Here is a 20,630-nt window from a genome sequence, read left to right on the forward strand (position 1 = left end):
CGTATTTCAATAAAACTGTCACTCAAAATAATTGTTTATTTCCATATCTGCAAATATTTCCTCAAAAAACGTCCAATAATAAGAGGGGAGTTATCTGTAGTCTCTATGATCACATTGTCTTACAGTACAATAAAAAGTTGTATGAAATGAAGACTGGACATTTAGCAGCAGGTACAAAATAAACAAATATTTCAATTCCCACATAACATAAACAAGGCGTGAGTGCTTCTGTAATGACCTTAACCAATTCAACATTACACTACATGTATCTGGGCAGTAAATGTAAAAATTCTAACTGGTAACTAACTCTTAATAGCAAACTGGTCATGTGTACCGAACTTCTCTCTACTCCCGTAGGAGAGAAATAAGTACAGCCCTTCTACTGTGAAAGGTCAAGGTTTCCACCATCTACAACTTTTCAATCCTCAACAAAACAAGGCAGAGTTCCATGTGTCTTTCAAAGACAGAAGGGAATGTAAACTCAGCCAACCATTTAAAAGAAACCCGTATTTCCATGTAAGCAATCATTTCATTCAGCAGTAGACAGGTTAATACCAGAAGACCGGTTATAACCTATCAAAGTACAGTAGATAAAAGGATGGGTAACACAGTTTCCACTTAATCCAAACCCTTTATCTAGAAAAAGTGGCGTATAGCCTATTCCTCTCTTTCCTTTACACATGAGCCTAATTTAGTCTTAAACTATACCTTATATGTATAAAATCATAACTCCCAAACTCAACGTGGCAACCCAGTGGCTTAAAAACATTTTTTTTTAAATGATACTCAGAACTCACCATGATACTCAAGTAAAAGTGAATAATACTTATTTTTCAGGTAATCAAATATAAACCAGCAATTTAAATTTGTCTTTCAAAATGTCTATAAATGTGGGTACTCTGTTGAATGTTTATATCATCATAGCAGTTGTCACTTTTTAAAATACAGCCATATACTGTTTGCACAATCAATTAAGTCCTCTCATATATGCAACATGAAAAAAGTATTTATATTGGTATATAATATATGTTATTATTACGTTATCATCCAGTCGTTGACTGCTTATAAATAGGAGAAAGGAAGTGTGGTAGTCCATGTCACTGCTCGTTCATTTCACTTGGGATCCTCAATAGTGCCTTTGCTGAGGTCTGTCATTTTGGGGTATTTGACTTTCTTCTGGTCCAGCTCGTTCTGAGCCCATAACAGCAGCTTGAGTAGCTTGGCCAGTTTGGGTGTTGACTCCCTGTTCTCATAGTCCAGCACAGCCTGGTTCACCTCACTCCACACCTGAAGAGCATTGAGAAAGGAAAGAAAGGTGTTTAAATTACAGGAATACAGTCACACATAGAACACCCCCAAAAAGAGACCCTTTTACACATGCACATTAAGGCTCTTTCTTTACATTAGTAAAATATGTGTAGTAAGAGCTGACTCTTCAACATCAGATTACTGTTCTGTAAACAGAACTTATCTGTTTACAGTATCTTTACATTAATATTGGATGTGGTGTGGCCAAAGCCACATTCCTGCTTCATGTGTGTTTGCAGCTATTAGCATACTGTAAATACCATAGTATATAGACAAACAAAATAAGGATCTAAACCATATTGCACATAATGTTGCACACTTGATTAATGCAATGATTCACAAATGTGTGGACATTTTAAAAGCATTTCATTTTCAATTTGGCTAACAACAAAAATAATAAACAAAAATAATTAAGGTCATTCTTACATGGGCATGTGGCATCAGAGAGCCATTGTCTTTACACTATAGCACTCAGAGGGGGTATTTGGTGCACACATGTCCCACACTACCTATGGAGGTGGCTTGGGAAAGAGCGATTTGAAGCTAGATCGGTCTCTTTACCATATAAAAATACAGTGCCCTCTGTAATTATCGGGACAGCGTTTTCTTTTTGTTCCTTCTTCTTTAGACTCAATACTTCAAAAGGTTGGATTAAAAATCAAACAATGACTATGAAGTGCAGTCTGTCACCATTAATTTGAGCATATTTTCATCCATATTGGGTGAACCGTTTAGAAATTACAGCACTTGTTGTCCATAGCCCCCCCCCCATTTTAGGGGAGGAAAAGTATTGGGACAAATTCACTTATATTTGTATTAAAGAAGTAAACAGTTTAGTATTTGGTCCCATATTCATAGCACACAATGACTACATCAAGCTTGTGACTCCACAAATTTGTTGGATGCATTTGTAATTTTGTTTTGGTTGTGTATCATATTATTTTGTGCCCAATAGAAATTAATGGTAAATAATGAATTGTGCATTTTGGAGTCACCTTTATTGTAAATAAGAATAGAATGTTTCGAAACACTTCAAAATACACAATACATTATTATTTACCATTCATTACTATTGGGCACAAAACAAACAGCAAATGGATCCACCAAATTTCAGTCACAAGCTTGATGTAGTCATTGCGTGCTATGAATATGGGACCAAATACCGAACTTTTTTTTACTACTTTAATACACATAAGTGAATTTTTCCCCAATACTTTTCCTCCCCTAAAATGGGGGAACTATGTACAACAAGTTCTGTCATTTCTAAACGGTTCACCCGATATGGATGAAAATACACTCAAAATAAAGCTGATAGTCTGCACTTTAATCTCATAGTCATTTGAGACAAAAGAAGAAAAAATGCTTCATTCTCTTAATAATTACGGAGGGCACTGTATGTGTCGTGGATCTAGTATGCGTCGTCAAGTTAGTGTAGTGTAAAGAGGCTATAATTAAGTAATAAGGCACGAAGGGGCGTGGTATATGGCCAATATACCATGGCTGTGGGCTGTTCTTAAGCACGACGCAACGCTGAGTGCCCGGATACAGCCCTTAGCCGTGGTATATTGGTCATATACCATGCCCCTTATTGCTTAATTATAGCCTCTTTACACTACACTAGCTTGACGCAACCTGCACGACTCAACGCGGAGTGCCCGGATACAGCCCTTAGCCGTGGTATATTGGTCATATACCACAAACCCCTGAGGTGCCTTATTGCTATTATAAACTAGTTACCAACGTAATTAGAAATGTTTTGTCATACCAGTGGTACAGTGCTTTGCGAAAGTATTCGGCCCCCTTGAACTTTGCGACCTTTTGCCACATTTCAGGCTTCAAACATAAAGATATAAAACTGTATTTTTTTGTGAAGAATCAACAACAAGTGGGACACAATCATGAAGTGGAACGACATTTATTGGATATTTCAAACTTTTTTAACAAATCAAAAACAGAAAAATTGGGCGTGCAAAATTATTCAGCCCCCTTAAGTTAATAATTTGTAGCGCCACCTTTTGCTGTGATTACAGCTGTAAGTCGCTTGGGGTATGTCTCTATCAGTTTTGCACATCGAGAGACTGACATTTTTTCCCATTCCTCCTTGCAAAACAGCTCGAGCTCAGTGAGGTTGGATGGAGAGCATTTGTGAACAGCAGTTTTCAGTTCTTTCCACAGATTCTCGATTGGATTCAGGTCTGGACTTTGACTTGGCCATTCTAACACCTGGATATGTTTATTTTTGAACCATTCCATTGTAGATTTTGCTTTATGTTTTGGATCATTGTCATGTTGGAAGACAAATCTCCGTCCCAGTCTCAGGTCTTTTGCAGACTCCATCAGGTTTTCTTCCAGAATGGTCCTGTATTTGGCTCCATCCATCTTCCCATCAATTTTAACCATCTTCCCTGTCCCTGCTGAAGAAAAGCAGGCCCAAACCATGATGCTGCCACCACCATGTTTGACAGTGGGGATGGTGTGTTCAGGGTGATGAGCTGTGTTGCTTTTACGCCAAACATAACGTTTTGCATTGTTGCCAAAAAGTACCATTTTGGTTTCATCTGACCAGAGCACCTTCTTCCACATGTTTGGTGTGTCTCCCAGGTGGCTTGTGGCAAACTTTAAACGACACTTTTTATGGATATCTTTAAGAAATGGCTTTCTTCTTGCCACTCTTCCATAAAGGCCAGATTTGTGCAATATACGACTGATTGTTGTCCTATGGACAGAGTCTCCCACCTCAGCTGTAGATCTCTGCAGTTCATCCAGAGTGATCATGGGCCTCTTGGCTGCATCTCTGATCAGTCTTCTCCTTGTATGAGCTGAAAGTTTAGAGGGACGGCCAGGTCTTGGTAGATTTGTAGTGGTCTGATACTCCTTCCATTTCAATATTATCGCTTGCACAGTGCTCCTTGGGATGTTTAAAGCTTGGGAAATCTTTTTGTATCCAAATCCGGCTTTGAACTTCTTCACAAGAGTATCTCGGACCTGCCTGGTGTGTTCCTTGTTCTTCATGATGCTCTCTGCGCTTTTAACGGACCTCTGAGACTATCACAGTGCAGGTGCATTTATACGGAGACTTGATTACACACAGGTGGATTGTATTTATCATCATTAGTCATTTAGGTCAACATTGGATCATTCAGAGATCCTCACTGAACTTCTGGAGAGAGTTTGCTGCACTGAAAGTAAAGGGGCTGAATAATTTTGCACGCCCAATTTTTCAGTTTTTGATTTGTTAAAAAAGTTTGAAATATCCAATAAATGTCATTCCACTTCATGATTGTGTCCCACTTGTTGTTGATTCTTCACAAAAAAATACAGTTTTATATCTTTATGTTTGAAGCCTGAAATGTGGCAAAAGGTCGCAAAGTTCAAGGGGGCCGAATACTTTCGCAAGGCACTGTTTATGGTCTCATATACCACAGCTGTCGGACAATCAGAATTCAGGGCTCGAACCACCCAGTTTATAATAGCCTAATAAACAATTATACAGATGATAGGCCACACACATAGACACACCTTCTGTCGCTGCATCATGTTAAGCAGGTCTCCAAAGGGCGACTCTTCTGGGTTGTCGAAGGCAAGAAGAGCCAGCGTCCTCTCCATCTCTGTCAGGCACTCACGGCTCTCCTCCCCCTGCTCTGCCAGCTGTGTCTGGGCAAACTCCAATGCAGACTCTGTCTCCTGCAGCCTGATTAACTCAATCAAGTGCTGTTGCTACAAAGAGGAAAAGGGGAAGGAGAGAAGAAATGGAGAGGGACTTTTTATGTTGACTGAGAACAGATTGTCATTTACAGCAATGACCTGGGGAATAGTTACAGGGGAGAGGAGGGGGGATGATTGAGCCAATTGGAAGCTGGGGATGATGGGTCAGATTGGTGGTATGAGGGTCAGATTGGGAATATAGCCAGGACACTTGTGTTAACATCCATACTCTTACAATAAGTGCCATGGAATCTTTAGTGACCACAGAGAGTCAGGACACCCGTTTAATGTCCCATATGAAAGACGGCACCCTACACAGGGTAATGTCCCCAATCACTGCCCTAGGGCATTGGGATATTTTTTTAGACCAGAGGAAAGAGTGCCTCCTACTGGCCCTCCAACACCACTTCCAGCAGCATCTGGTCCCCCAACCAGGGACTGACCAGGACCAACCCTGCTTAGCTTCAGAAGCAAGCCAGCAGTTGGATGCAGGGTGGTATGCCGCTGGCAAAGGAATGAAATATAAGTTTTATCAAGTGTTTTGGTGTGGGCAACGGACATCCACAATAGATGTTGTTGTCTTGGACAAGCTCTGATCCTAAATCAGTCCCCTGAGGGCATCCTTACCTGCAGGTGAAAGTACAGGTAGCGTTTGGTGTCAAGCAGCTCTGGGTGTAAGCTGTTGATGAGTGCGATGGCCTCCTGTATCTGTCCCTTCAGGATCAGCTCTCTAATCTTTATCCTCTCATCTAGAGAGTCCAGGTCCACACTGGGCTCGATCCCAGACTCCATCCGAAACTTCTCGGCTGCCTCTTTAAAGCCCTCTGCACAAACACAGACAAGAGTGAGACCATCAAAATCACAAGAAAAATCAACTGGATAGATCAAGGAAAAATGTGTGATTCTGCTTCTGTAAGTAGAGACAAGCTGAAGATTCAGAAAGGTTAATTGGGATAGAGAGCGGCTCAGATTGGAGGTTGTTTTAGCTATAAATGACACAAAAGTGTGAATCGTGGAATACCTGTCACAAGGTAATTCATAATGAGCCGGTTCATGTCCGCCCTCTGTATGTGTACATTGTTCAGTTTGTCCATCCATTCATCTTTAGTAATATCTTCTGACTTTTCCGCGTAATTCATAATTGACATTGGGATCCTGCAAAGTTTAAATAAAAAAATACGTTAGCTAGCAAGTAGTAATTGCACCGACATGTCGAGAGTGACTGTGGTCGAGGCGGAGGTAAATTTGGTTTTATATTCACACATTCATCAGACATTCGCTAAAAGCCATTTACAAATGTAAAAATCAATAACTAATTAACCATGTCACAGAATCATCAAACTAGATATGATTTATTCTAGAAATGTCTAGCATACATTTACAACCTTTGTTTTGAGTAGAAATTCTAGTTGACTTAATAGAAATACATAAAATCTATCATATTCCATTTTAAACTGTATAAATCAATAACTAATTCACAGTTTGTCACAAAAACATGAAACTATGTATGATTTATTCTACAAATGTATACTTTACAACTTTTGTTTTAGGGAAAAATTCAAGTTTTGATTTGATAGAGGGCATGTAGTCTGTCTAGAGGGCGTGTGGTCAAAGTTCTAACGAGTCTGTTATGCCCTATTAGAAGGGGCCTGACATAAAATTCGGCATCTTCGGTCATATTAAATTAAATTACAGGAAAAAACTACAGATTGAAGGGGTCAGGTCTGGCTAACAAAGAAGACAGGATCAAGAGGACCAAGACAACCAAGAGGATCAACATGGAAACATAGAAAAGCACATTTGTTGTCCATTAAAATAACATCAAATTGATCAGAAATACAGTGTAGACATTGGTAATGCTGAAAATGACTATTGTAGCTGGAAACAGCAGATTTTTTATGGACCATTATCAGCAACCATCACTCCTGTGTTCCAATGGCACATTGTGTTAGCTAATTTTAAAAGGCTAATTGATCATTAGAAAACCCTTTTGTAACTATGTTAGCACAGCTGAAAACTGTTGTTCTGATTAAAGAAGCAATAAAACTGGCGTTCTTTAGACTAATTGAGAGTCTGGAGCATCAAAATTTGTGGGTTCGATTACAGGCTCAAAATGTCCAGAAACAAAGTACTTTCTTCTGAAACTCGTCAGTCTATTCTTGTTCTGAGAAATGAAGGCTATTCCTTGCGTGAAATTGCCAAGAAACTGAAGATCTCGTGCAACGCTGTGTACTCCCTTCACAGAACAGCGCAAACTGGCTCTAACCCGAATAGAAAGAGGAGCGGGAGGCCCAGGTGCACGACTGAACAGGAGTACAAGTAGATTTGACTGTCTAGTTTGAGAAACAGACGCCTCACAAGTCCTCAACTGGCAGCTTCATTAATTAATTATTTAATGAAGCTGCCAGTTGAGTGACCCCAAACTTTTGAACGTTAGTATATATTATGGTTCACTCTTAGTTTTCCTTATCTCCATTGTGGAACGTCCATGTTGATCATCTTGGTTCTCTTGATCCATTCATCTGTGTTCTTTGTTAGTAAGGCCTGACCCCTTCATCCTGTAGTTTTTTCCTGTAATCTAATTTAATATGACTGAAGATGCAGAATTTCTAATAGGGTATAACAGACTCGTTAGAACTTTGACCACACGCCCTCTAGACGAACTACATGACCTCTATCAAATCAAAACTGGAATATTTACTCAAATTAACGTTTTTAAAAAGTATGCTAAACATTTATAGAATAAATCATACACAGTTTGATGTTTCTGTGACAAATGGAGTTATACAGTTTTAAATATAATTGTATAAATTATGTATTTATATCAAATGAAAACTGTAATTTCTCCTCAAAACAAAGGTTGTAAAAGTATGCTAGACATTTATAGAAAATATCATACTTTGCTTGATGATTCTGTCATAATCAGTGAACACGTTATTGATTTATATAGCTTTAAATGGCATTTTATAGATGTTAATGTAGTTCTGTCAAATCAGAACTGGAATGTTTATTCAAATCAAAAGGTTGTAAAGGTATACTAGACATTCATAGAAAAAAATCATACCTAGTTTGACGATTCTGTGACAAATGGTGAATTACTTATTGATTTATACTTCTTTAAATTACATTTGATAGATTTTATGTGTTTCTATCAAATCAAAACTGGAATTTTTCCAACGACAAAAAAAGGTTGCAAAAGTATGCTATACATTTATAGAATAAATCATACCTAGTTTGATGTTTCTGTGACAAACGGTGAATTGGTTATTGAATTGTACATGTGTGAATGGTTTAGGATGAATGTTCGAATGTGTGAATATAAAACCAACTTTACCTCGGTGTGGTCGAGTGGTGTTTGAAGAACAAAACAACGTTAGTTATGTAGCTAACTAAATCCTTTAATTTCGAAAGGTTAGCTGGTTATTAACAATGATATCATATCTACCGTCTATGCGAGGAACAGAGCGAATATTCTGGTCTCACACACCAAACCATTTAGTCTGAAATTAGCTCGCTAACTATCGTTATTTGTTGTGTTGATACTAGCTAGATGGCTAGCTAACGTTAGCTTGTTGGTGCATCACCCACCAACATGTAATTGTAACATGAGTGAAGAGTACAATACGATACATAATAATATATATTATCGCTATCAAATATAGTAGTCAGCTTTATTGTTCAATTAAATATACCTGTAACAATCGGCTACGGATGTGTAGTTGCTTCAAGCTCTCTCGCGTGAATCACGAAAACCGAACGTGATTTGGGGAAACAAAACTACGATTGGCCAGTGGAATGATGTCATGGTTACCAAGGAACAGTAGCAGTGATGGGATCTATTCAGAAGGGTTCAACGTTGCAAAAACTTTCAGATAGAAATGTATTTTGTGGAACAGATATTTTATGTCTTGTAGAATTGGGCTGCAAGGTTCTAAACGTTTCACCTCATTGTATATACCTTGGTGTAACTCGAAAATATGTTCTGTGGAATTAACGCAATGTGAAAAAGTAAAGCAAAGACAGGTATTACTTCTTAGCGTACCCTGACGGAAAATGATTGCAGTCAGATGTATATAACTGCAGTTAGAGTGCAGTATATCTGCCGTTATTCTGCAATTACTGCATCCAAAATACCACAGTCGACTACAGTTGCTGCACTTCTTTTTTTTTGCAAGGGTAGGCATACTTGGGTTTTCTCTGAGGGGGTATCTGGTTGAGAATCACCTAGGCCTACTTTACTGTATTACATCTCTTCAAAAGTCCTTAAAATGCAAATTACTTCATCACGTTGTAGCTATGTTTATTTATTTTTAGTAAACATTAGTTTATAATGCAGTAATAAGGCTGAGGGGCATCCCAATCAATGATCGTGCGGCGCGCAGGTCGATTGGAAGGTGTTCGGGGGCGGGGCCAGTATACTGCTGCAGCTGTCCATGGTTGGGTTTGGTGAGTACGCGCGGTTCTCTGGGATGAAACCATAATCAGACACCGTTATTATATCTCTTTGGATCATTTCCCTATACAGCGCATCAAAGCCGACTTCAAGAGGTAAGCATTGATGTGGATTGTTTATTTTTTAAACCTATTCTCCCTTGCCCTTGAAAATTACTGCTGATTTGAGCGAGTCCTGTCTTGCATTTAGAGAAGGCCAGCAACAATCCAACATGGATGCTGCGCAGTGCTGATGCAGCTACATAGATTAATCGCTCCAAGCATCGCATTTAGGCTACAGATTCAAAAAATAATCCTGAATATATATATCATAATATTCTAGTTGTCCTTATAGCAAACGGACATTCCATGAATGATGATCATGTATTCCATTTATTTGAACAGCGTTATAGTGTACGGATTTTAACAGCCTCAGAGCTTACGGGTTTTACATTTGTCGTCTTTTGTGACAATTTGTTTGGTCAGTCATTTGTGTCATGGCCTAAAAATTTTAATAGTTTGTCTGGAGGTTGAAGAAAGGGTATTTTACGGCTAGTGCGCCATCTCAATAAATCTAGCCTATCTATGGTCAGCTGCTTCCTTGGAAGTCAATAACGATTCACCTCCCCAGGACCACATCACATAAAGGCTCACCATTTACACTAATTACTTGAGATGTAGGATCCAATTAAGTACATTATTTGAGTTTACGTCTTTTTTTATTCAGGGACAGGCATATGATGGAAAATGCTTAAAATTAAGCATTTTGGCCTTACTGTCACTGCAGAAGGTCCTTGACGTTTTCTGAATGCTGTATGCCCTTGTGCAGTCTGAAGCTGTAGCATCTTGATGTTTGTGATTTGTCGTTAACTTCTTACAGATTTCCTATCAACAATCCAAACAATTGACAGTGAGAGATTTGACAGAGTAGCTACTTTGAAAAGAGACCTCCGAAGGGTACACATTGCAATTAATATCAGTGATTTGTGTGAGACCTCAGTTCTCAATTAGACACTGAGTGACTGAGAATGACAACACTCATATCTCATGTAAATTAATTTGTTATTGATTTAGTAATAGCTACAGGATCCTGGCATGTGTAGGCCTATTCTAAGTAGAAACCCAATAGATATACAGTAAGAATATGTGACTAGGTTGTCTGATCTGTTGTCGAAAGGAAGAGGGCATCTAGGTTCACAGTGAGATGATTTACTCTACTCTTTCCTCTTACAGGGTAGGAACCCTGCTGAGAGTACACCATTTTGGAGTGGCGGTAGGGATATAAGGTGTGCAATAGATTCCTGGAGTGTGGGAGTATTTAGTGATTTTGGGGCAGAACCACATATTTGTGACAATGAAAAATACACTGCTTCAGTCAACACACAGGGTGCTATAGGCTGAAAAATAGTGTAATGATGACTCATTGGTAAATAAACATGTGCAATCCTTCCTTTTCTCTGTGTTCAGATTGTGAAGGACGCGAGGCATCATGGCAGCACAAGAACAGGCAAGGCAGCGCTCACTCTCCACCTCTGGTGAATCACTCTACATTGTGCTTGGCATTGACAAGCTAGCCACTCCCGACGATATCAAGAAATCCTACAGGTCCGTCAGAGAGGCGCAGCCACTTACTGTAGCAGTTATACTAATACTCATCAATAAAAATATAGCCACATTATTTTCTAGAGTTGTGCCACATATAAATATAGTCTTATGTTTTGTTAATTGGTACTATCTGATTCTCACTCTTATGTGTTCTTAGAAAACTTGCATTGAAATTCCACCCTGATAAGAACCCAGATAACCCGGAAGCTTCTGACAAGTTTAAGGAGATCAACAATGCCCATGCCATTCTGAACGACCCCACCAAGCGGAACATCTATGACAAGTACGGCTCCCTGGGACTGTACGTGGCTGAGCAGTTTGGCGAGGAGAACGTGAACACCTACTTTGTCCTGTCCAGCTGGTGGGCTAAGGTGAGACTGCGAGGTGCCATAGGGAGGTGGGGGGGTCAACATGTAGAATTTACTTTTTGTTAAAGATTAAATGGCATATTTTATAACACAAACCCTGTAAAAACAAAACAAAGCCTCTCTTAACACTGTTTTCCTTGATTGTTATTGTTTTATCTTCTTGCCACACTCTCTTGATCACTCTTACACCTCTCTCTCTCACATACACACACACACTGCCTTGTTTTCTCTCTGCAGGCCTTGTTTGTGTTCTGTGGCCTGGCCACTGGCTGCTACTTCTGTTGTTGCCTGTGTTGCTGCTGTAACTGCTGCTGTGGGAAGTGTAAACCGCGGCCTCCAGAGGGCCAGGAGCCTGACTTCTATGTGTCCCCTGAGGACCTGGAGGCCCAGATGCAGTCTGATGAGAGAGGTGAGATCGACTGCTTATTGTGTAAGAAACATGTTTCTGCATGAATACAAATCACTTCATCACTGACCATTGACTTGTTTCAATTGCATGGTAATTTACTATGGAGTGCCATCATTACTGACCATGTATATCTTACTGTGTGTGTGTGTGTCTCTCTCTCTCTCTCTCTCTCTCTCTCTCTCTGACAGAGGCTGGTGGTGAAGCAATCTTGGTGCAGCCATCAGCGACAGAGACCACCCAGTTGACGTCAGATGGTCACCATTCTACCTATCAGACCGACATGGGCTTCAACTAAACTCCACCCCTGTCCTGGCCTGTGGCCCTGCCTGCTACCCTGCTCCACCTTAAAAGGATGAATGAGAAGGGCAATCTGTTTAAACTTCACAAAGAGAGCCAAGTCCTGGAGAGGAGATGGAGGAGTGAGCGTGGTCCACCTACAGAACTCTTTAAGATACACCTCCCCTTTCCACCCGCTCCAGAGTGGTCCACTCCCACCTCAATGTAGGAAGAAAGAGAAAGAAAACATTTGCTTCCCTTCCGTTTGTTCTTTCATATACTTTGGCCTTTGACCTCACAAACCTCCAACCCCACATTCCCCTATCCATATTTCATGTCATTGTGTAGCATGCACTGTTTTGAGATAAATAAATAATTGTCTTCATTTTTTAAAAATTCATACTGTTGGTGCACATGTGAGTGTGATTCATTTGGGGCACAGTTTACTTTGTGTTTTTGCTCACTGATAAGAGAGGTTTGGTTCAGGGAGGTTGTGGATAGTGAGGTGTTTCTGTTCATTGTCTTTGCTGCATGACATCATCATTAAACATTCAAAATAGAGCTAGACAATTCTCAGTTTAAAATTGCCATCAGCTGATGGCACTTAAACCCATAGATTTGGACTCCTGTTTACCTGTGTTTGTGCCCTTCCCATTGCATTGTGGTTATATTGTGCTGAGATCTGTGCATGTAGAAGGGAGGGCAGGGCACACAAGCTGCATTTTATGACAGCAATATCATGAAATACTGATGGTGACATTGCTTTCTTAACATTTAGTGGGTCTTGAATTTAATTGGCTTGGTTTGGTCTGTTCTTGTGTGAAGGAAGCATTGCTTTGTCCTGCCCCTAAAATCTGAATTGAATGCTTGTAATCTTGCCCCTGACTTCCCTGCATCGAAGAACTGACTAACACCAGAAGATAAATAGGTTTGTTAACATATGTAGTCATGTATATTTGGTTTAGTTTTACTTGCCACTGTGCCACCCACAGTCCCGTTGGATTGTTGGGATGTGACCCAGACATCTCTGAGCAACACTTCTCTGCACATTTGAGTGGTTGTTCTCAATATCCAGTTATTTTATGTTTTACCTGTGCTTAATTTTCTTGTGGTTCCGAGTGTTACCCCACACTGTCTAACCCAAGGACCATGACCTGATCCAATTAGAGGGGGACATATTTTCATTCCAAGCACTGTTCATTTATGTTTAGATGTGATCAAAAAGACTACTGTATGGGTGTAGGGAAAAGTTGGGAGCATTTGAAGAATATTATCATCTTGTTTTTTATAATTATGTTGAAGGGAATTCAGAAGTGTTGTAATTGTCCAATGCTTTGTTAATTTCTTTTTACCATCATTGAATTTTGAGTGTCGATATTGGTACTTTCTTAGGTCATAAGTAATTTCATCAGTGGGCTAGCACTACCACAGGCAGCTCTTATCCTATAACCAGAATAGATTTATGTTTTTAATATAAATATATACAACTAAATATATGTAAAGTGTAACTAATGCATAACCTGCCATTATCTTCATTTGTTTGTTTCATTAATGCCAATTATGTTTAAATGGTTTACAATGGATGTCTGAGCTCCTCTCATCTGCCCTCTGCTTTTGATGGTATGGTTGTTTGATATGTGTGGTCCTTTTACAGTGTTTGCTGTGCCCTCCTCAGAAACCGCCCCATAGATATACCTACCTGTTATCGCTTCTTCATTGAGATGTTGGAAAATGCTAATTGTTAAATGAGTTGAATGCAATGTGAGTTCAAAAAACTACTGGACCAATGATCAGGAAATGGTTCCATAAAAATGTATCGATACAGATGACATAGTATATAGTATAATGATATAGTAATTTTATGAACTTTATTTTATTTAAGTTAACTTATTTTGTCATGTTTTGATGATGAACGGCTATAGTTATAAATGGTATGTTTTATTTTGATGTGGCCATTAAATTTTGCAACGCATGGTTTAATGGTTAAGGTCTGTTGTACATACACTTAAATATTACGTATAAATCTGGACCTTTATGTTGTAGCATGGTAATGTGTGTGTGAAAGAAAACAAAGTGGGTCATTGATCTGCTGTTGTTAAATAAATGTTCCTGAACATTTACTGTTGTTTTCTTTATCATTTAAATTATCATGCTTCTACAGTATGCTACAAATATATGATTCTCGTAGGCCTACCAGGACCTTCAAATAAGCCAACACTAGAATATGAAAGGCGGCTTGGTGCATTAATATTGCCAGTAGATGGAGACAGAGCCCGTGCTGTGGAATCCTCTGTTTCGCGCCCTCGCTCATTTTACCACCTGATGGATATTTTCCCAAAGATCCAGCAATCTGCACAGGTGCCCAAATTGAGTTTCCCGCATTAGCAGCAACGTTCTTACGACATTAATTGGGAAAGTAGCTTATACTGTAAAATAGCATCGATTATCAATGTGGCGCATCTTCTGTATACTAAATACCTATTATTTGTTTAACAAACCGGAGCTCATTCCCCATTTATCACACACGTGCGGAAGAGTAACTCTCATTCTCATAATTACATATTTCTTTTTCCTCTTGAATAAACATCATTACATTTCCAATAAGACTACATTATAGTGTTTTCTTCGCTTTTCTGTAAATGGCTTAGGCATGTAAACCATTGCGTGAGGCTGAATTTGAGCATAGAGAAGCATTTGAGAGATCTAGTATCGAAGAGTAGGGATTGGACTCCATTTAGCAAGAGCAACGTTAGCTTGAACACGGAAAATACGTACCAGGTGAAACTGAGTTTTTCATAAGTCTGCTGATCATGAATAGGCAAGGTAAGTCGGTTGCATTTAATTTACTAAGTCTAGATTGTTCAATTGTTTAATTACCAACTGACATCCTACTCAGAATCACGCGGGTAGATACAATACGTTATATTAGACTACCTAGCCTCTACTGCTATCCGTGATTGGTTACACGCAATGTTATTGTTAGATCTACAGGTAGCCATATAATTCATTACCATGGACAGCGCACTGGGCGAAAATGAGTACAACGTCCTGGGTCAACACAGTGGCTGGCCTACATGATGTAGCTACACATTTGTTCAGGACATTTTCAGCCTGTCCTTCTAACGTGGCGTTCATGACTAGACTACATACATGTATTATTTACTTCATAAAGATGAACTGTATGTTTGAATGGCCAGTAGCTACTGTAATTAATGTCAACAACTGATCGAAAATGTATGCCAAAGCATCTATGGTTTGCATTTCAGACAGTAACATCTATACTCCTTTAAAAGGTTGCAGTGGGGAGAATGTTTCACCAAGGAACATTTCCATTGGAATATCAAGAAATGGTCTGACTAACTGTCTATCAGAGGAGGATGAGGATGATTTAAAGATGGAGCTAGCAAAGGTACTATTCCCTCTGTCTGTCCAGCGTTGCCATTTTGTCCCATTCTTCATGTTGTCAAACATTGTCATACTCATGTTTGATCAATGTGTCTCTTAGGTTAATACTTTGTAAATATTTAATTTAGCATCGTACCCAAATGAATGGAAAAAGACAAGTCATAGAATAATTTCCAATCCAATTATTATTACTACCTCTGGTTCCTTGAAGGTAAACTTTTCTGTCATTTTGTTCTGCTCAGACAGAGGATGAGATGCAGACATTGCGGCAGGTGCTCTTGGCCAAAGAGAAATATGCGGTGGACATCAAGAGGCAGCTGGGTATGGGCCCCTTCAGTGAGATTAAACACAACATGTCCAAAGGCTGGCATGAAGTCCAGACCTCCAACATGTAAGTATTTCGTGTGAGATGCCATCATGATATCACGTTGCTTCAACCACCTATACACCATCACCAGAAAAATGTCTTAAAATAACCTGAGGTATTAGAAAGAGCTTCACAATAATACATCTGATATAGCTTCAGAATAGTTTCAGAATTGAAGTCAAACTTCCAAAACTGTGAATAGATTTCAAACTAATGAAGAGCCAAATGAACCAGGGAGGTTTTGACTCTGACCTAATGTGAGTAAAAGTTGGGCAAAGGTCAAACAACAACCATGCCTGCCAAAGAAGCTATTGTAGCTATTATTATTTCTGGCAGAATGTTGTGGAAAAGCATGCAACGTCAGCACCCTGTTTTAGCCTGGCGTCATAGTTGCTGGGTACTCCTGAAAGGCACACTCATGTTTGGTACTTAGTGTTCTCCAAGATGGGGTTTTCCAAAAGTGTTGTTGTTCTCACATGTCAACTAACAAGTAATATGTGGGGACAGCTGATGGGATTTTGAGGTCAACTAGGATCAGATGCCTGTTAATAGCCTGTCTAATAGCCTGTCTTAACACTGGCAGTAGCATTAACACAACAGGCTATGGCTGGCCTGGCCAGGGAGGAAGCACTTCAGTTGGTGAAAACAGAGGAGGTGGGAGTATCTGGCTATATGCACTAGGACAGGGATGAAGATGATGTACGAAAAATGTATGCACTCACTACTGTAATTCACTCTGGATAAGAGCGTCTGCTAAATAACTCAAACATAAATGTCCATCCATGCTCACTCCATTTGTCCTGCTGCTGCTGTTGCTGCACGGAGCTCGTTACTGTGACGTTGTCTCAGAGATGTTCCTTTTTGTTGTTCAAATTCTAAATCTACTTTAAGGAATGGGAGGAGACACAAAAGTGGAACGTGAGGATGTGGTCGATATACAAATATTAATAGAATACCACTATTTGGGTAATTGAACACAGTACCTCAGTGACATAGAGATTGTGAATTGCCCTTTTCAACAATAAAAACTCCTGGCACTTCATATAGTCAACAAATCAAATCAAATCAAATCAAATCAAATTTATTTATATAGCCCTTCGTACATCAGCTGATATCTCAAAGTGCTGTACAGAAACCCAGCCTAAAACCCCAAACAGCAAGCAATGCAGGTGTAGAAGCACGGTGGCTAGGAAAAACTCCCTAGAAAGGCCAATACCTAGGAAGAAACCTAGAGAGGAACCAGGCTATGTGGGGTGGCCAGTCCTCTTCTGGCTGTGCCGGGTGGAGATTATAACAGAACATGGCCAAGATGTTCAAATGTTCATAAATGACCAGCATGGTCGAATAATAATAAGGCAGAACAGTTGAAACTAGAGCAGCAGCACAGTCAGGTGGAAGTTGAAACTGGAGCAGCAGCATGGCCAGGTGGACTGGGGACAGCAAGGAGTCATCATGTCAGGTAGTCCTGGGGCATGGTCCTAGGGCTCAGGTCCTCCGAGAGAGAGAAAGAAAGAGATAAGGAGAGAATTAGAGAACGCACACTTAGATTCACACAGGACACCGAATAGGACAGGAGAAGTACTCCAGATATAACAAACTGACCCCAGCCCCCGACACATAAACTACTGCAGCATAAATACTGGAGGCTGAGACAGGAGGGGTCAGGAGACACTGTGGCCCCATCCGAGGACACCCCCGGACAGGGCCAAACAGGAAGGATATAACCCCACCCACTTTGCCAAAGCACAGCCCCCACACCACTAGAGGGATATCTTCAACCACCAACTTACCATCCTGAGACAAGGCTGAGTATAGCCCACAAAGATCTCCGCCACGGCACAACCCAAGGGGGGGGGGGGGCGCCAACACAGACAGGATGACCACAACAGTGAATCAACACACTCTCTCCCTCTCTGTGTCTCTAGGTATAAGATGACCCATGACACTATTTCTCATGCAGGACAGATCAGCACTGCTGCCATGTCCACAATGGGTGTGGCCATCACAAGGAGACTGGGAGAAATGAGGTACCCTCAGCCTTCCCTTTACTCTTTTATTATCCTCCCATACATCCTCCCATTCTTTCCATCTTCCTTTACCACCTCTAAAATTAATCTGTCCACTATTGAGGCCACCTTTCATATTCGTCATCTCTTTTCTTAATCTGTTAAATTATCCATCCATCTTTTTAATCCAGCTAAATACTGTATATTCAGCTATTTTCATGCAGTTCATCTTCACAGGACACATTTGTTGAGGACAAAGGTTTCTTCATGCAGACTTGTTTATGAATGCTAGGGAGAAAACAACAGCCTTAATCCAATCAGATCAGCCTGTCTTAGTTGGCAACAATATCTGTTTATCTACTGTACTGTTCCTACAAAGCCTTTAAATGGAGCCTGTGTAAAGGGTAGCTACCGATGTGATGCATTTTTGCTTTCCATTAATGGCAAGCACACACAAACCCACAGAGACACGCACACACACACACATACACTGCACTGCCAATTTACACCTCCATGTGGCCTCTTTTACTGTATCTGACCCATCTCTCCATCCCCATCTCTTTCCTGTGACGCTGCACACATACCGGATAGAGCACTGCCTTTGCCAAGCCCACCTCGGTAAGGATAGTAGGAGTGCCTTGGCCTCCAGCCTACTGCACCAGATTGTCTCACCTCTGAAGCTTTGTGATGATAAAACATCTTGATTTCAATGTGATGTATTCTCAGACTGTTGCATTAGCTTTAGCCTCGGGGTCCAGGCTCCTCGGCCCTGCAATACTATATTACCGTAGACCTGAGTGATCTACATAAACTAACTAACTAGTTAACTATAACTAACTACTGGGTGAAGTGTTGCATTCGTTTAGACCTGAGTGAACTGCTGATAGATGCATGTTAATTAATGTTGCTGACCTTTCACCCTTCACCTAATTAAGCTGCTACTGATATTATCTATTGTTCTTGCTCACATGCTGTACTATTGTAGACCTGCCCTACTACATGCTGTACTGCTGTAGGCCTACCCTACTATACGTTGTACTGCTGTAGGCCTGCCCTACTACATGCTGTACTGCTGTTGGCCTACCCTACTATACGTTGTACTGCTGTAGGCCTGCCCTACTACATGCTGTACTGCTGTAGGCCTACCCTACTATACGTTGTACTGCTGTAGGCCTGCCCTACTACATGCTGTACTGCTGTAGGCCTACCCTACTATACGTTGTACTGCTGTAGGCCTACCCTACTATACGTTGTACTGCTGTAGGCCTACCCTACTATACGTTGTACTGCTGTAGGCCTGCCCTACTACACGTTGTACTGCTGTAGACCTGCCCTACTACACGTTGTACTGCTGTAGGCCTGCCCTACTACATGCTGTACTGGTGTAGACCTGCCCTACTACATGCTGTACTGCTGTAGGCCTACCCTACTACACGCTGTACTGCTGTAGACCTGCCCTACTACATGCTGTACTGGTGTAGACCTGCCCTACTACATGCTGTACTGCTGTAGGCCTACCCTACTACACGCTGTACTGCTGTAGGCCTGCCCTACTACATGCTGTACTGCTTTTACTCATCTCTCTTTGTCTCTCTTTCTGCTCTCTGAAACACCAGCCCCTCCTTGAGCCACTCCATCAGTGTGCCTGCTATGAGTATGAGGTAAGACACTGGGCCCGCCTGTTTCACTCTCTGACATCCCTGATATTCTGCCCTACTACTACTTCCTGCAGTACCTCCATAGGCGGTGAATGACATTTGAATTATATTAACCTCCTCCCCAGGCTAATTGCGAACAGCGCTTGGGGAGGAAGACTCTGGTGAACGAGATTATAATTACATTAATGCTGCAAGTAAAAAAAGTTACATTTAGTTTGATTTATCTTTCAGTGAATCGTTTAACCTGAAATGGTTCTCTACCTCAAAGTGATTTAAATTGTTTTAGAGATCATTTATCTTTCTGCCTTAGACATTCCAATACATTCAAGTCCTTTGAAGAAATGGTGGGAAGCGTGAAGGTTAGTGTCTGTGTTCTCTCACAATCACAAACAAGCACAAAGATCAGAAAATACTGTATTGTCTCGTCTTTGATATTCAATTCCTCATCTCTCTACTGTTTCCTGTCTCTCACACAGAACAAGGTGTCCGGGAGTCGAGGGAATGACGGAAATGTCTCTGGGTTTGGCAGAAGCCCATCTCAGAACAGTGGTTCCTTCTAACATAATCCACCTAATTTTCCCTCTTCCATCTATACTCCTTTAATCACTTTCACCTGATGTCATTGTCCACACTACCCCATCAGACATTAAACATTTTGTAGGATGTTGATGAATGAATAAATTACCAAATACAGTTTCTATGGATTCCGTGTGGGCAATGCAGAGATATTTAACTTTTTTTGTTGTTGTTGGAGTGGGGTGGGAGAGATTTAAAATGTCATACTGTGAATTGAATGTCATCAAGGTGCAAATGTTTTTCTACAATTTTATAGAATGTAGCTTCAGTTGTGAGATAGGAGTAATGCATTTTGTATAGCTTTGTCAGTGTTGGTTCCAAACATTCATTAATTTAAAATGTCTAAATAGAATTTCCAATATCCAGCTATTTATATTGTCCTGTTGATTGAAGGAAAATATTACTGTTGGCTTATATCCTGCTACTGCATTCTAAGAACATAACAATCCCAAATGTACAGTGAAGTATTTTTGTACTTTGAGAATTTTTAATTAAAACGTATTATATGTGGTCTGG

The 20,630-nt window shown here is 40.3% G+C and overlaps 3 protein-coding genes across 9 annotated transcripts; 2 read left to right on the forward strand and 1 right to left on the reverse strand.

The window, feature by feature from the left end:
• Nucleotides 1–16: 16 nt before the first annotated feature.
• Nucleotides 17–8,816, reverse strand: LOC109908174 (glucose-induced degradation protein 8-B homolog). 2 transcript variants are annotated; one of them, XM_020506712.2, is made up of 5 exons: nt 8,706–8,816; nt 6,035–6,168; nt 5,641–5,837; nt 4,828–5,025; nt 17–1,287 (listed from the first exon to the last, which is right to left on the reverse strand). In XM_020506712.2, exons 2-5 carry the CDS (start codon nt 6,159–6,161, stop codon nt 1,114–1,116), a joined length of 696 nt encoding a protein of 231 aa, XP_020362301.1. In that variant the 5' UTR covers nt 6,162–6,168; nt 8,706–8,816; the 3' UTR covers nt 17–1,113. The 2 variants fall into 2 exon arrangements, with proteins under 2 accessions (XP_020362301.1, XP_020362302.1); XM_020506713.2 differs by having other exon boundaries at nt 8,348–8,754.
• Nucleotides 8,817–9,367: 551 nt separating this feature from the next.
• On the forward strand, nt 9,368–14,222 carry LOC109908177 (dnaJ homolog subfamily C member 5). Of its 5 annotated transcripts, none has more exons than XM_020506714.2 (6): nt 9,368–9,561; nt 10,678–10,730; nt 10,912–11,049; nt 11,207–11,420; nt 11,655–11,826; nt 12,015–14,222. In XM_020506714.2, the coding sequence occupies exons 3-6, from the start codon at nt 10,934–10,936 to the stop codon at nt 12,119–12,121; spliced, it is 609 nt and encodes a 202-aa protein (XP_020362303.1). In that variant the 5' UTR covers nt 9,368–9,561; nt 10,678–10,730; nt 10,912–10,933; the 3' UTR covers nt 12,122–14,222. The 5 variants fall into 5 exon arrangements, with proteins under 5 accessions (XP_020362303.1, XP_031650316.1, XP_031650317.1 ...); XM_031794456.1 differs by having other exon boundaries at nt 9,407–9,459; XM_031794457.1 differs by having other exon boundaries at nt 9,415–9,561; nt 11,655–11,847.
• Nucleotides 14,223–14,699: 477 nt separating this feature from the next.
• Nucleotides 14,700–20,624, forward strand: LOC109908566 (tumor protein D53 homolog). 2 transcript variants are annotated; one of them, XM_020507232.2, is made up of 8 exons: nt 14,700–14,925; nt 15,396–15,511; nt 15,750–15,898; nt 17,800–17,901; nt 18,472–18,498; nt 19,497–19,541; nt 19,849–19,897; nt 20,015–20,624. In XM_020507232.2, exons 1-8 carry the CDS (start codon nt 14,913–14,915, stop codon nt 20,096–20,098), a joined length of 585 nt encoding a protein of 194 aa, XP_020362821.1. In that variant the 5' UTR covers nt 14,700–14,912; the 3' UTR covers nt 20,099–20,624. The 2 variants fall into 2 exon arrangements, with proteins under 2 accessions (XP_020362821.1, XP_031650319.1); XM_031794459.1 differs by lacking the exons at nt 19,849–19,897; nt 20,015–20,624 and adding an exon at nt 19,664–19,835.
• The last annotated feature ends 6 nt before the right edge of the window (nt 20,625–20,630 follow it).

The sequence above is a fragment of the Oncorhynchus kisutch genome, linkage group LG17 (genome assembly GCF_002021735.2).
Source record: "Oncorhynchus kisutch isolate 150728-3 linkage group LG17, Okis_V2, whole genome shotgun sequence".
Classification (NCBI taxonomy): Eukaryota; Metazoa; Chordata; class Actinopteri; order Salmoniformes; family Salmonidae; genus Oncorhynchus; species Oncorhynchus kisutch.

Excerpts from the sequence above, each read along its gene's own strand:
- LOC109908174 (XM_020506712.2), bottom strand. The coding sequence starts at position 6,161 with ATGTCAATTATGAATTACGCGGAAAAGTCAGAAGATATTACTAAAGAT. Across the intron at positions 5,838-6,034 it reads TATGAATTACCTTGTGACAG|AGGGCTTTAAAGAGGCAGCC; the intron begins GTATTCCACGAT and ends GTGTTTGTGCAG. Across the intron at positions 5,026-5,640 it reads ACCTGTACTTTCACCTGCAG|CAACAGCACTTGATTGAGTT; the intron begins GTAAGGATGCCC and ends TCCTCTTTGTAG.
- LOC109908177 (XM_020506714.2), top strand. The coding sequence starts at position 10,934 with ATGGCAGCACAAGAACAGGCAAGGCAGCGCTCACTCTCCACCTCTGGT. Across the intron at positions 11,050-11,206 it reads GATATCAAGAAATCCTACAG|AAAACTTGCATTGAAATTCC; the intron begins GTCCGTCAGAGA and ends ATGTGTTCTTAG. Across the intron at positions 11,827-12,014 it reads GATGCAGTCTGATGAGAGAG|AGGCTGGTGGTGAAGCAATC; the intron begins GTGAGATCGACT and ends TCTCTCTGACAG.
- LOC109908566 (XM_020507232.2), top strand. Across the intron at positions 17,902-18,471 it reads AGGAGACTGGGAGAAATGAG|AGCACTGCCTTTGCCAAGCC; the intron begins GTACCCTCAGCC and ends CATACCGGATAG. Across the intron at positions 18,499-19,496 it reads CCTTTGCCAAGCCCACCTCG|CCCCTCCTTGAGCCACTCCA; the intron begins GTAAGGATAGTA and ends CTGAAACACCAG.